Below are 14,048 nucleotides of genomic sequence, written 5' to 3'. Positions count from 1 at the left end.
CCCTCTGGGGCACCTGGCATTGACCACTGTCGGTAGACAGATACCAGGCTAGATGGACCTTTGGTCTGACCCGGTATGGCCGTTCTTATGTAGGGTAATGTAGAGAGTATGTTCCCCTTGGCACCACAGTGACAGCCGGTGGCCAGTCAAGGTAATGCATGGGGGGAGGTCTCCCATGGGGCAGCCGTGACACCCAGTAACCAGTTGGGGTAATGCAGGGGGCCAGCAGATGTAGTATCAGCCTCTTGCCATTTGCTGGGGTGGGGGAGCGGGTGAGGGGGGGCTGGAGAAAAAAATTGAGAGACTGCAACCCCCTCATCACCTGGCTTCACCTGCATGGGGGGTATGCCTCTGCTCCTCAGTTAAAGGCCAGGCTCATCTCCTCTTCCCCTGGCCAGGATTTGCAGCAATATCATTTTTATTAAAATAAAATAGTAAATGGGATTTAATCCAAGTCCATACAAATAATCTAAATCTGTCCAAGTTTTAGTATTAAATCCCAAATCCTCTTAAATAGCCCATCAGAAACCAAAATTTGGAACTGTAAACAATGCTTAATTTAAAACATAAACATTAAGAAAAACTATTTTGTTTTTAAAAACAAAATTTAACAAATGTTATAAATTATCAAAAAAGACTGCTACTACGGGATGATAAAATAAATAATCCCTACAATTAAAACCACCTATAAATCAATTGAATAGCTGAATACTGGCCAAATCTTTATAAAAATATGCAGAACTAGGTCAAAACCAGTATTGCATGTCAGATATTCCAATCCAGCAAACATCAATTAAAAGCTCCATCTCAATTTACAAAAAAAAGCCAGTAAACCAAAACAGTCAGCCTTAAACAAACCCGCACATAAGTGAATTTAAAGCTGTACCAACATTGGAACAAACTATGTAATTTTCTAATTCTGACGTCTTGTTTCACCCAGGAAGGAAAGTGTTTTGTTGCCCCAGTAACCGTGCTGTCACGCCAGCATTTCTTTCACTAAATAAGGTTTTTACCAAATATAAGTTGCCCTTAAAGTTGTCTAACAGAAATTCTAATAGCATACTTGGGATATTATTGCAAAGATACAAGTACATCCCCTCAGAGTGCACCACATTCCTCAACTGCTAACACAAGTGAATAAGTGATACTCTTCTGCTAGAATTCTAGAGATGCGATTGCAAACCCTGGGGTCTGAAGCTAATGGGAGAAAGGTCAGTGAGCGAGCTTGGAGCTCTCCGACGCCACCTGCTGGAGAGCAGAGGGAATTGACCGAGTGATGTACTAGCTAATTTAAATATCAACGTTGTTTTCTGGTGTCAGGCTTCCACTGCTGGAGATCAAGGGGAGTGATTGAGGGTGGCATATCTTATTTCAGTATTAAGAAGTGGCAGTTTGGGGACAATTTGGGGTAAGTTTTGGGGTTGGGACCCATATTTTTAGTGTAGCTCATTAGGAGGGTGCCACTGACTGAGGGTGTGGTCACCCTGAACTGGAAGCCTGTAGTTTGACGTGGTGAAGGCGCGCTGGGCGCTGTGAATAAACTAAAGAAGAGACATTACATAAAATTACAGAAAACCGGTGTTGTGCCAAAACAATGTTTCCTGGTGGTTCTGGGGCTAAACCTCTGGTTTGTTACCTGGCTGTGTTGGGGGGTGTTAGTGCCCACGGCTTAGGCACGCTACGTGAGGTGGCTCTGGGTGACTGACCGCAGAACGGAGGAGCGTGAGGGAGCGCTTGAGGTGCGCGGCAGAACCTGGACTGGAAGGCAGCGTGGGGCCGGTTAGTGCCCGCTGGGGAGTGTGAGACGTACTGCTCTGTTACGGGCGTGGAGCGGTGCTGACAGTCCGGCCACTTGAGAAGACCAGAGCTGCGGTGCTGGCCTGCCCGGCGTTTTCTGAAAGCTGATCTCCCATTGGGTCCTCACTAAGTGATGTTTTCTGAAAGCTGATCTCCCATTGGGTCCTCACTAAGTGATGTTTTCTCACAGCTAATCTCCCATTGGGCTGTGCCTGGGTGACGCTTTCTGAAAGCAAAGCTGGGCGCAGCCGCCAGGCCCTTGTGCAGTCGGCGCTCAGCGCAGGCCTGCGAGAAGCAGATTGAGGCCGAGTGGTGTCGATTCCGGCTGCCCGGGCGGAGGAACGGAGACCCCCAGCAGCGGGCGCTGCCGTCCTCACTTGCGAAGCCGCAGAGCTCAGGGAGTTCACTGGTTGCACCTGCTTGTGTGCTGGTGTTTTCTGGCAGCCAATGGGCTGTCGCTAGGAGATGTTTTATGACTGAGCTGGCAGCCAATGAGCTGTCAGTGTCACTAGGTGATGGTTTCTGACCGAGCTGGCAGCCAATGGGCTGTCACTGCCTGGGGGTGGAAATTGCTGCTGCAGGCACCTGTTGCTCAGAAACTTCTCCAAGCCCCGGGACCGTTTGCAGTCGTTGAAGGGAGGCGGGAAATCTCCAGGCTGGAGTGAAGGATCCAGTGGGCAGCGAACCCGCCACAGGCCCATGGGCACAGCCACTGCCGCGGGGAGTTGGACCAAACTCCCTGCTTTGCGCTGGGCGCTGCCAGTGAACACGTGCAATGATTGTAGCTGCAGAATCCGCTCCCGTGCGTGTGAGCGAAGTCCCTGTAGCTGGGAGGCCAGTGGAAGCAGGATTCCTGGGGTTTTCCAGTGTGGGAGTTGGGAACTGGGCTCCGGGTTGGAGCGGTGTCGGGCTTAGGTTCGGAGCTCGCAGTTAGGGTTGGGAGGAGGATTGGGCACAGTTTGGGTTAAGGGGTTTAGGGTTGGGGACCAGGTTATAGGGTGAGCAATTTTTGGTTCAATATGGGTTCCGGAAGAGGAGTGTGTTAAAAATTTGTGTTGGGGGTTAGATTTTGGCGGGAGGATTTGGCCAACAGCAGCAGCATAGAAGTGTCCCAAAGACGTGGAGCGGAAGGACCCCCAGCCACCGAATGCTCAGAGGAGGAGCGCTGCCACCTAGGGCAGCAAAAACCATGGCGCCACTCCTGACTATGGTGTAACAGTGCCATGGTGCTAGAGAGAATATGATGAGACATTTCCCACTCCTGAGACACCAGGGTCCCCACCTGTTTGCGTCGCTGGCTGCCTGGCTCAGCTGGGCCCTGGGCTGCAGCTCCAGCTGGATGTGGGTGGGGACAAGTGGGGTTTCTTAGCCTCAGTCTCTGCTTAGTAAGCTGCTTTGGGTACAGGATTTGAGGAGGTTTGAGGGACCCCGCCCCCTGGCAAGAGCATTGCGTCTCAAGAAAGATGAGACCTGTGGAGGCTGTGGAGCAGGTGGTTAAGCAGCCGGGAGACCGCATGCTTGTACATCCCTGAGCAGCAGGGTGTGCATTGCATGTAGCACGAGTGTAGCACTGCGAGGGCAGTTTCTGCTGGCTGGATGGTGCAGGAAACGGGTCCAGAGGTGACACGGCCAGCAGCCATGAGCTGAAGCTACCAACTTAGCAGTCTGTGACATTACCATCCATCCCTTCAGCCCTGTCCAACCCTTCAGCCATCCATGCATCCCCCTGTATGCCATATACATTGCTCTATCCATCCACATGCCTTACACACTCATCTCCATGTGCATCCCTCTGTCTCTCTGATTGGCCATGCAGTCCTCAGCACAATAAGACCCGGACCTTGAATAAGGCTTTTGGGTGCTGCAGTAATGGAGCTGGACGTGATAGTATGGGTGTGGGCAGCTCTAGTACCAGCCCCACTTCTTCTACGCCCAAAATCTCTAGAAAGATGCTGTGTGTGTGGAAAGACCAGCCCCCCCTGAGCCTGACAGGCAGGTCACAGCCTTCTCAGTACAGCACTGTCACTGTTGGTCCATGGAGGAAATGCTCTGTGCATTACCCCACGTGGCCACTCAGTGTCACTGTTGTTCCATGAAGGAAATGCTCTGTGCATTATCCGAAGAGGCCACACAGTGCCACTATTACTCCATGTGGGAAATGCTCTGTGCCTTAGCCCTAATGGCAACACAGTGTCACTGTTGCTCCTTAAAGAAATACTCTCTACATTATGCTGCATGACTACCCAGTGTCACTGTTGCTTCATGAAGGAAATCCTCTGTGCCTTACCCTGTGTTGCCACCCAGTGTCACTGTTGCTTCATGAGAGAAATACTATGTGCATTACCCCAAGTGACCACCGAGTGTCACCGTTGCTCCATGAAGGAAATTCTCTGTGCGTTACCCCGCATGGTCACCCAGTGTCACTGTTGCTGCATGCAGGAAAAGCTCTCTGCAGTACCTCTCGTGACCACAGAGTGTCACTGTTGCTCCATGAGGGAAATGGTCTATTCATTATCTGGCATGGCCACCCAGTGTCATTCTTGCGCTATGAGGGATATGCTCTGTGCACTACTGCGCATAGCCACCCAGTGTCACTGTTACTACATGAAGGAAATGCTCTGTACATTACCGGGCGTGGCCACCCAGTGTCACTGTTGCTGCATGAAGGAAATGCTCTATGCATTACCCTAAGTGACCACACAGTGTCACTATTACTCCACGAGGGAAATGCTCTCTGCATTACTGCACATGGCCACCGAGTGTCACTGTTTCTCCATGAGGGAAATGCTCTCTGCGTTACCCCGTGTGGCCACACAGTGTCACTCTTCATCCATGAAGGAAATGTTCTGTACATTACTCCAAGTGGCCACACAGTGCCACCATTACTCTATGTGGGATATGGTCTGTGCATTACCCTGTGTTAACATCCAGTGTCACTCTTGCTTCATGAGAGAACTGCTCTGTGCATTATCCCAAGTGGCCACACAGTGTCACTATTACTCCATGAGGGAAATGCTCTGTTAATTAGGTCTAATGGCCACACAGTGTCACTGTTGCTCCTTAAAGAAATCCTCTGTGCATCACACTGCCTGGCCACACAGTGTCACTGCTGATCCATGAAGGAAATCCTCTGTGCATTACCCTGCGTTGCCACCCAGTGTCACTGTTGCTTCATGAGGGAAATGCTCTGTGCATTACCCCGTGTGGCCACAGAGTGTCAGTGTTGCTTCATGAAGGAAATCCTCTACGCATTACCCGTATGGATACCTAGTGTCACTATTACTCCAGGAGGGAAATGCTCTGTGCATTTCCCGACATGGCCACCTAGTCTCAGTGTTGCTTCATGAGGGAAATGCTCTCTGCATTACCGTGCATGGCCACCAAGTGTCACTATTGCTCCATGAATAAAATTCTTTGTACGATACGCCACGTGGCCACCCAGTGTCACTGTTGCTACATGAAGGAAATCCTCTGTGCATTACCTGGCGTGGCCACACAGTGTCACTGTTGATCCATGAAGGATAAGCTCTGTGCATTTCCACACATGGCCACAGAGTGTCATTGTTGCTTCATGAAGGAAATCTTCTGTGCATTACCCCATGTTGCCACCCAGTGTCACTAGTACTCCATTAGGGAAATGCTCTGTGTATTACCCCCTGTGGCCACACCGTGTCACTGTTGCTCCTTAAAGAAATACTCTCTGCATTATACTGCATAGCCACAAGGTATCACTGTTTCTCCATGAAGAGAATGCTCTGTGCATTATGCTGCATGGGCACCCAGTGTCACTGTTGATCCATGTAGGAAATTTTCTATGCATTACCCCACGTGGCCACCCAGTATCACTGTTGCTTCATTAGGGAAATGCTCTGTGCATTACCCTATGTGGCCACACAGTGTCACTATTGCTCCATGAAGGAAAGGCTCTCTGCATTACTGCGCATGGCCACCGAGTGTCACTGTTGCTCCATGAAGGTAATTATTTGTGCGTTACGCTGCGTGGCCACCCAATGTCACTCTTGATCCATTAAGGAAATGCTCTGTACATTACCCCAAGTGGCCACACAGTGCCGCTATTACTCCATGTGGGAAATGCTCTGTGCATTAGACCTAATGGCCACACAGTGTCAGTGTTGATCCATGAAGGATAAGCTCTATGCATGACACTGCATGGCCACAGAGTGTCACTGTTGCTTCATGAAGGAAATCTTCTGTGCATTGCCCCATGTTGCCACCCAGTGTCACTATTACTCCATGAGGGAAATGCTCTGTGCATTACCCTGCATGGCCACACAGTGTCACTGTTGCTCCATGAAGAAAATGTTCTTTGTATTACCCTGCATGGCCACACAGTGTCACTGCTGATCCATGAAGGAAATCCTCTGTGCACCCTACATTACCACCCAGTGTCACTGTTGCTCCATAAGGGAAATGCTCTATGCATTACCCCAAGTGGCCACACAGTGTCACTATTACTTCATGAAGGAAATGTTCTGTGTATTACCCCATGTGGCCACACAGTGTCACTGTTGCTCCATGAAGGATATTCTCAGTTCATTACCTCATGTTTCCGCCCGGTGTCACTGTTGCGCCATGAAGGACATGCTCTGTGCATTACCCCATGTGGCCACACAGAGTCACTGTTGCTCCATGAGGAAATACCCTGTGTATTTTCCCGCATGGCCACACAGTTAGTGTCCCCAACACATTCCAAGAGCTCATTGGACACTTTGTGTCTGTTTGAATTCCTTTTCTAACAGGTGTCTGGGTAGTTGAAGTCCCATGTCTTCCCCCCCGTCCCATTACTAATTGTGTTTTGAATATTTCTCTTATTTGCATGACAGAGTCAAGAACATCCATCTGCGAGGAAAGAGCCGGGGGGAATTGTGATGTGACGTGACTGTCCTGTTCTGATACGTCCCCTTCATGCCCTGACAGGCTGCAGTGTCACGTCCCATCCTCCCAGGCAAGAGAGATGGCTGCCGTGGGGCCAGCTCAGGTAGGGATTATCGAGCAGTTGCTGGTGGGCTCCTGTTGGTGGCAGAAAGGCAGTAAAGCCATAGGAGGTGGGTACTTCTGGGGGTGGGGGAGGTGAGAGGGGGCAGGAAATACCCAGGGTGGAGAAAGGGATGGGGAGAGGGCGTGACAAACGGGCTGGGATTAGTTTATGGTGAGGCCTAGATTCTAGCAACAGACCCAAGGGATTTGTGGGTGGCAATTCCCTAATTTGTCAGTTGTCACGGTGTTCCTGGGTAATGCTCTGGAACTGCACCATACGAGGGCAGTCGGGACTCTGGGGGAGCCTCCTCTCTCTGAGAAGACTGTCACCAGGGCTTCAACCTTCCTGGGTCTGACCTCGAGCATTCACAGCAGCCCCTTCCGCACGGTGGCTTCCCACAGCGAGTCTGCCCAGGTGGGGTCCTGGGGAAGCCAGAGGGCCCTGCTCCCCAACTCCGCAGTGAGACGTGACTCTCAGCCAGCCAGTAAAACAGAAGGTTTATTAGACGACAAGAACACGGTCCAGACCAGAGCTTCTAGGTACAGGAAACAGGAGCCCTAAGTCAGGTCCATCATGGGAGGGTTAGGGAGCCCAGAACCCAGGTCTGGGCCTCCCTCCATTTCCCCAGCCAGCTTGAAACTGAAACTCCCTCCAGCCCCTGCTCTGGCCTTTGTCTATTTCCTGGGCCAGGAGGCCACCTGATCTCTTTGTTCTCCAACACCTTCAGTTGGCACCTTGCAGGGGAGGAGGGGCCCAGGCCATCAGTTACCAGGAGACAGGATGTTGGCCATTCTCTGTGCAGACACCATCACACTGGCCCCCTAGGGCTCTACAACAATCACACACCTTGGTCCCCCCCACCAAGATACTTAAGAAAGGCATAGGGGAAACTGAGGCATCCCCAATATTCAGAGACAACATTAAGAACAGTCTCACTTTGGCACAGTGGGCCTGTTGGCGGCGGAAGGGCAGTAAAGACATAGGAGGTGGGTGCTTCTGGGGGTAGTCAGGAGGTGGGTGGGGGCAGGAAATACCCAGGGTGGAGAAAGGGAGAAGAAGAGGGTGTGACAAACCATCTGGGATTTGTTTATGGTGGTGCCTAGATTCTAGCAACAGACCCATGGGGTTTGTGGGTGGAAATTCCCTAATTTGTCAGCCCCCCCTGGACTGGGCTGGGGAAATGTACCAGCCTCCAATGCTGGAGTCTGAACCTACTAGCCAGAGGGCAACCGCCAGTTGAGGCCCGGGGAAGACCCCCATCCCATCCCATCCAAGTGCTGGCACTGGGGAGGCTGTTGGGATATCTGCCAGAGGCTCTATCACCTGTATCAGCCTCTGGCAGGTAGGTGAGTGTTGAATGTTCAGACCCCTCCCATCTCTCTCTGCTAGAAGGGGCGAGGGGCGCGCACTCCCTCTCTCTCTCTTCCCCCCTCCCCCTGATGCCTCCTGTCTGTTCTGATGGGGAGGGAGTGTGATCCTGCCTGCCTGCCTCCCAGAGCTTCCATGTGATTGGCCCTCTCCCCTGTGACCGGTGGGGTTGTCACTGGGCAGCAGGTGCAGAGTGGGGGGCTCTTTCTCTTTCAGGGGCTGGTGACTTTCGAGGAGGTGGCTGTGTATTTCACCAGGGAAGAGTGGGCTCTGCTGGATCCCGCTCAGAGAGCCCTTTACAGACATGTCATGCAGGAGAACTACAAGAACGTAACCTCGCTGGGTAAGGATTCCCATCCCCTCAGTTCTTAGAAGGGGAAATGAAGAGTTAAGGTTCACAATACACCCTCGGCGTTGCCCTGTTTCAGCGACACCCCGAGAGGCCAGTGAGACGCAGACCAGCGCTCTGCCCTCCCCGCTACAGAACACTTTGGGAGCAGAGCACAGGCGCAGGACAGTGCAAATGCTGACACCATCTCTTTGCTAAGGCAAAACTTGGGGTTAGGTCCGATGTAGGGAACAGAAGCTGCCTCCCCCCGGCCTGTGCTCAGATCCTGATCCTACTGCACACAATCCATCTTGGACTTTCATAATGTCACCACCCCTTTACCCTTCCAATGAGGATTCCTTCTGAGTCCTTGCCTTCACTTACCCCTCACTGAGCCCCAGGGACCCCAGGCATGTATGGCACCAGCCTGCTGACAAACCTTGTGGCAAGAACACACCCTTGTGCGCCTTTATTGATGCTGCCTGCACCACTCTGCACTGAAATGAGGAATACTTGTTCCTTCCAGTTTCACGTGCACCTCTCTCGGTGTCACAGTTCTGCCAAGCTAGTCCCTCCACTGTTCATGTAAAGCTACAGCTGGCACAGTGCACGCTGCTGGAGTGCCTGCAAATAAATGCTGGTGTTCACATCTGAGGGACACAATGCACAATGGCATGTGCTAAGTCCTTCCTTCTGTCAATCAAGACATTTTAAGGCCAAGGGAGACTATTTGGTCATCTAGTCTGACCTCCTGTGTAATACGGGCCAAGAGAGGTTGTGGGATCCTGGTCACTGGAGGTTTTGAAGAAGAGGTTAAACCGATGGTCTGTGTATACTTGGTCCTGCCTCACGGCTGAAGGATGGACTAACTGACACCTTGAGGTCCTTTTACCCCATGTGTTTCTGTTATTTTATGATTCATGCTCCTAGCCCTTCACTTTGACCTTGTCTCCCTCTGGAGAATGGGGGCTTTATTTAGTAGGTTTTTTAATGAAAAATAAGCATGGGTCAGCTTCCCTCTCAATGTGCTTTGTTACTGACTGGGTGTGAAGGAGTGAATTCCTCTCCTGGGATGGAGGTGTAATTCCTGTTGAAGTAGCATAGACCTGTCTCCATTTACATGGAAACACGATCGAGAACTGTCCACGTATGAATGCAGCACAATGGACAATGCAAAGCCTCTCTCATGTGGCTGTAAATACCTACTGGCTGCAGCACCCCAGAAGAGACGGTGTTTATAAGGAGTCTGAAATCATTGAGACTCACTGAGGTGCCATCATGACACACAAGGGTGCTGCCTCCGAAATGCCCTGTCTCAGAGTGGTGGAGCTGTGGGGAACACCCTTCCAAACAGCAAAGCCTCGTAAGTAGCACGTACTGGGATGTTTGCGCTGCCTTTGGGAGATACCCTCCCAGACTGGGTCCCCAGACTGGCCTTGGTGGCCTGTATGTAACTGCAAATATGTTGTAGATTGAGCTGGAGCTCAGTCTCTTAAGCCTGAGCTGCAGTGTTTACACCAGCGGTATGTGTACCCCTGGGGTACTCAGAGATCTTCCAGAGTTACTACAGCAAAATCACTAGCCAAGTCAGTACAGAGTAAAATTTCATACAATGACTTGTTTATACTAATCTATATAATATACATTGAAATGTAAGTACAATATTTATATTCCAGTTATTTAGTTTATAATGATATGGTAAAAATGAGCAAGTCAGCAATTCATGGTGTGCAGTGACACTTTTGTATTTTATGTCTGATTTTGTAAGCAAGTAGTTTTTAAATGAGGTGTAACTCGGAGGTATGCAAGACAAATCAGACCCCTGAAAGGGGCACAGTAGTGTGGAAAGCCACCGGTCTACACAACTATTTTTAACATGCTAGCACCTACAGTGGAGCACCCATAGGGAGACACATCTCAAGAACCATTGTTACTGCACAAGTTGAGTAACTTCTTCTTTTGCATGTTATCTGATCTCACTGGTTTTCTTTGCCCTGAGCAGTGTTCCCACTTTTCAAACCTGATGTCAGCTCCCAGCTGGAACAAGAGGAAGAGCCATGGGCCCCAGATTTCCAGGGCTTAGAGGAAAGAGAGATCCTGAGAGGCAGCTGCATGAGTGAGGGATCATTAAACCTACTCAGCTGTTGAAGGAAACAGCTGGGATTCCCAGCAAAGACCTTGTGAGGTCTCTGGGTTCAGGGTGGTCCTCAGCAGGTGTCCTATCCTCAAGGCAGATACTGTTCCTGGCTTCCTACCCATCCTAACTCCTGGCAGTAGTTCTCTCCCCAGACTCCCTTCTCTCTGAGTGTTTCAGTGGGAACTAGATGCAGAATTGATCCTCTCCTCTCTCACTGTTGGAGAAAAATCAGGGACTGAATTTCCCCATCTCCAGCTACTGTCTTGGCTTGTCCCCCCTTTTCCCTTTTGGTTTCTGAGGTTTTCCTTTCTCTGTCCCAGCAGGTGAGGGGATGGTGAGAGAGACTGTGGAGCAGACGCCTCAGCAGGAAGAGGAGCAACTGGAAACACGTGGGGCATTGTTGCAAAGATGCAAAGGGAGTGTGTCCAGGAGTTGCGAGCAGGGAAAAGGCTCTCAGGGGCAGCACAGGCCAGAGAAGCGTCAGGGGAACCAGCCAGTGCAGAAAGTTGGAATATCTGTTCACTATCGGGAAACTCACAAAGGCCTCAAGGAAGCCACGGCCTGGCAGAGAATCCTTACGGGAGAGAGAAATAACACGGGCTTTGAGAGTGGGAAAAAGTTCAGGAGGTGCTCACACCATCAGAGAATCCACACTGGAGTGAGACCCTATGGATGCTGCGAGTGCGGGAAAACCTTCACTGAGCGTTCAACTCTTATTCGCCATCAGAGGATCCACACAGGGGAGAAACCCCATGAATGCTGTGAGTGCGGGAAAACCTTCGCTCAGCGCTCACACCTTATTTGCCATCAGAAGATGCACACGGGGGAGAAACCCTATGGATGCTGTGAGTGCGGGAAAACCTTTACTGAGAGCTCGCACCTTATTTGCCATCAGAGAATCCATAGGGGCAGCGCCCCTATGGATGCTGCGACTGTGGGAAAACCTTCACTCAGCATTCAAATCTCATTGCGCATCAGAGGAGTCACACAAGGGAGAAACCCTATAAATGGTATGAGTGTGGGAAAACCTTCTCTTGGCACTCAGCCCTTATAAAACATTGGAGGATCCACACAGGTGAGAAACCCTACAACTGCCGTGAGTGCGGGAAAACCTTCATTGACAGCTCACACCTTACTTGCCATCAGAGAATCCACACAGGGGAGAAACCCTATGGATGCTGCGAGTGTGGGAGAACCTTCGCTCGGAAATCTGGCCTTATTACACATCAGAGGATCCACACAGGGGAGAAACTCTATGAATGCCATGCGTGTGGGAAAACCTTCCATCACAGCTTTTCTCTTATGTATCACCAGAGAAGGTGCAAGGGAGATAAACACCATGAAAATCTTGTCTAGGACTCAGGAAAGATTTTTTTCCCCCCTTTTCCTAATTCCAAAGTAGTGAACTTTAAGGCAGCATTTGTGGCATCTCAGCTCCCTTGCCACTGGACACAACCTCCATCACTTTTCCTAGTCTAACCAATTTTGGAGCATCACGTTTATACTTTTCCTCCCACTGCAGTGATTGTTAGTCACCAGGTTCCCCCATTAGGGACAGATTGCCTCGTTCCCAGATTGCACTGGGTTCTGCTGAATAGCAGTTGTGTCTTGTACTCTTTTTCCTCAATGTAAATATAACAGAGAAGGCGTGGGGATAGAGGGTGTGATAAAGTGGGGATTTTCCCTTGTTATGTTGTATGTGAACCTATGTGAGTTTTACATGAATACTGTGTGTGCCTCAGTTTCCCTGTGTGCTGCACCAATACCTCGGTGGTGGGAGGTTCTGAGGAATAAGGGTGTGTGACTGTGACAAAGTGGGAATGTTCTCAATGTTTTCTTTGAATACTGGGTGGGTGCCTGTGGCACAGCAGGGAGTGGGGAGTATTGGCCTGGGAAGGTAGCAGGGGAGGTTTATTGGGACTGGCTGCATTGGGGATGGGAGACTTTCCTTGAGGGAAGCTATCTGAGCATGTAACATGAGAACCCAGGAGGGAGGTTGGAGCCAGGTGACACCTGTGCCCGAGAAACTGGACAGAGGCTGGGTGAGAGGCTGGAGGGAGGTTCAGTTTGGAGATGGCTGGGGAAATGGAGCGAAACCAGACGAGGCTCTGGTCTTCCTGCCTCCCCAGAATGGACCCGGCCGAGGGGTCTCATTCTCTGTACCTAAAAGCTCTGTTTTAGACCATGCTCCTGTAATCTAATAAACCTCTGTTTTACTGTCTGGCTGAGAGTCACGTCTGACTGCGAAATTGGTGTGCAGGACCCTGTGGCTTCCCCAGGACCCCATCTGTGTGGGGCTTGCTGTGGGAAGTGTATGGTGGGGCAGCGGATGCTGAATGCTCTGGAGTCAGACCCAGGAAGGTGGAAGCTGCATAAGCTTCTTGCCCTGGAGACAGTCTGCTCAGAGAGAGGAGGCTTCCCCAGAGTCCTGACCAGTTTCGTAGGGAGCAGTTCCAGAGCATCACCTGGTGGCTGCATGACACCCGCTAGAATTTATCTTCTCTACTTTCTACAGTTCCACCATTCAATGTGTCCTATCATTCAGGGTTCTCAGCCCTCTGTTTGTGGTTCACAATTTGTTTTCTTTGCTCCTAAACAGTAATTTAGGGCCTGAGATGAAAGTGTCACAGACCTGGATGGACCTCAAATACAGTGAGATCATTTGGAGTTGAAATCCCAGTTTGCCAACGGTTGGCAAAGCCTGTTGTAGGACTTTACCTACTGATATGGGATTGTTTGCAGATGGAGAGGCTGGCTGGTTGGTTTGGTTTTGTTTTTTCCATTACCACGATGCTAGAACTTATGTAAATAATATGCCTTGATACTAATGAGAGCAGGAGGTTTGAACGGCTCAGAGGAGAATGCAATGGGAGAATCTCTTGTCCTGATTCTGAGTCGTCATATTTAACCTGCTCTGGAATTTCTAGTTCTATGAAACTGGCTGTATCTTGTGTGATGGGGTTTTTTTCCCTCTTAAAGGACATTGGGTCACATAAGCAGATATTAATTTATTTGCCAAAGTGTGGCTCAGGGTTTATTGGGGACTTTGAGAAAATGCCCATTACTGAAATAGTCATTTCTTATTTTGTTTGCTTTTTTCTCTGCTCCCTCCATGACAACATGGAGAAACTTCAAATTCAGTTCAGTCACCAGGAGAGACCACTCCAAGGGTCTTGGACATACTAACTGTTGTTAAATCTCCAGTCGGAAATGGGGGTGGGGGCTAGTTCATCAAGTTGTGCAACTAATTGAAGTGACTGCACTCAATCACGCTGTTGCTCAGTTGTTTTAGGTCCGTATTGTCTCTGATGATCCAGGAAGAGAATTGCACAGGAAGTAACTAAGAACTGGGCAAAAGGGTCATGGATTTGTTTCCTGAGGGGGTTGTGAAAGAGGCTTTTGTGCCAGGGAGGAGGATG

The 14,048-nt window shown here is 50.2% G+C and overlaps 1 protein-coding gene across 1 annotated transcript; it reads left to right on the top strand.

Annotated features, from left to right (window-relative positions):
• The first annotated feature begins 9,778 nt into the window (after window positions 1-9,778).
• On the top strand, window positions 9,779-11,903 carry LOC115639188 (zinc finger protein 436-like). The gene is made up of 2 exons (XM_030541646.1): window positions 9,779-9,855; window positions 10,953-11,903. The coding sequence occupies exons 1-2, from the start codon at window positions 9,798-9,800 to the stop codon at window positions 11,681-11,683; spliced, it is 789 nt and encodes a 262-aa protein (XP_030397506.1). The 5' UTR covers window positions 9,779-9,797; the 3' UTR covers window positions 11,684-11,903.
• Window positions 11,904-14,048: the final 2,145 nt, after the last annotated feature.

Source organism: Gopherus evgoodei, chromosome 23 (genome assembly GCF_007399415.2).
Source record: "Gopherus evgoodei ecotype Sinaloan lineage chromosome 23, rGopEvg1_v1.p, whole genome shotgun sequence".
Taxonomy (NCBI): Eukaryota; Metazoa; Chordata; order Testudines; family Testudinidae; genus Gopherus; species Gopherus evgoodei.
This window is presented reverse-complemented; position numbering and strand designations above follow the sequence as displayed.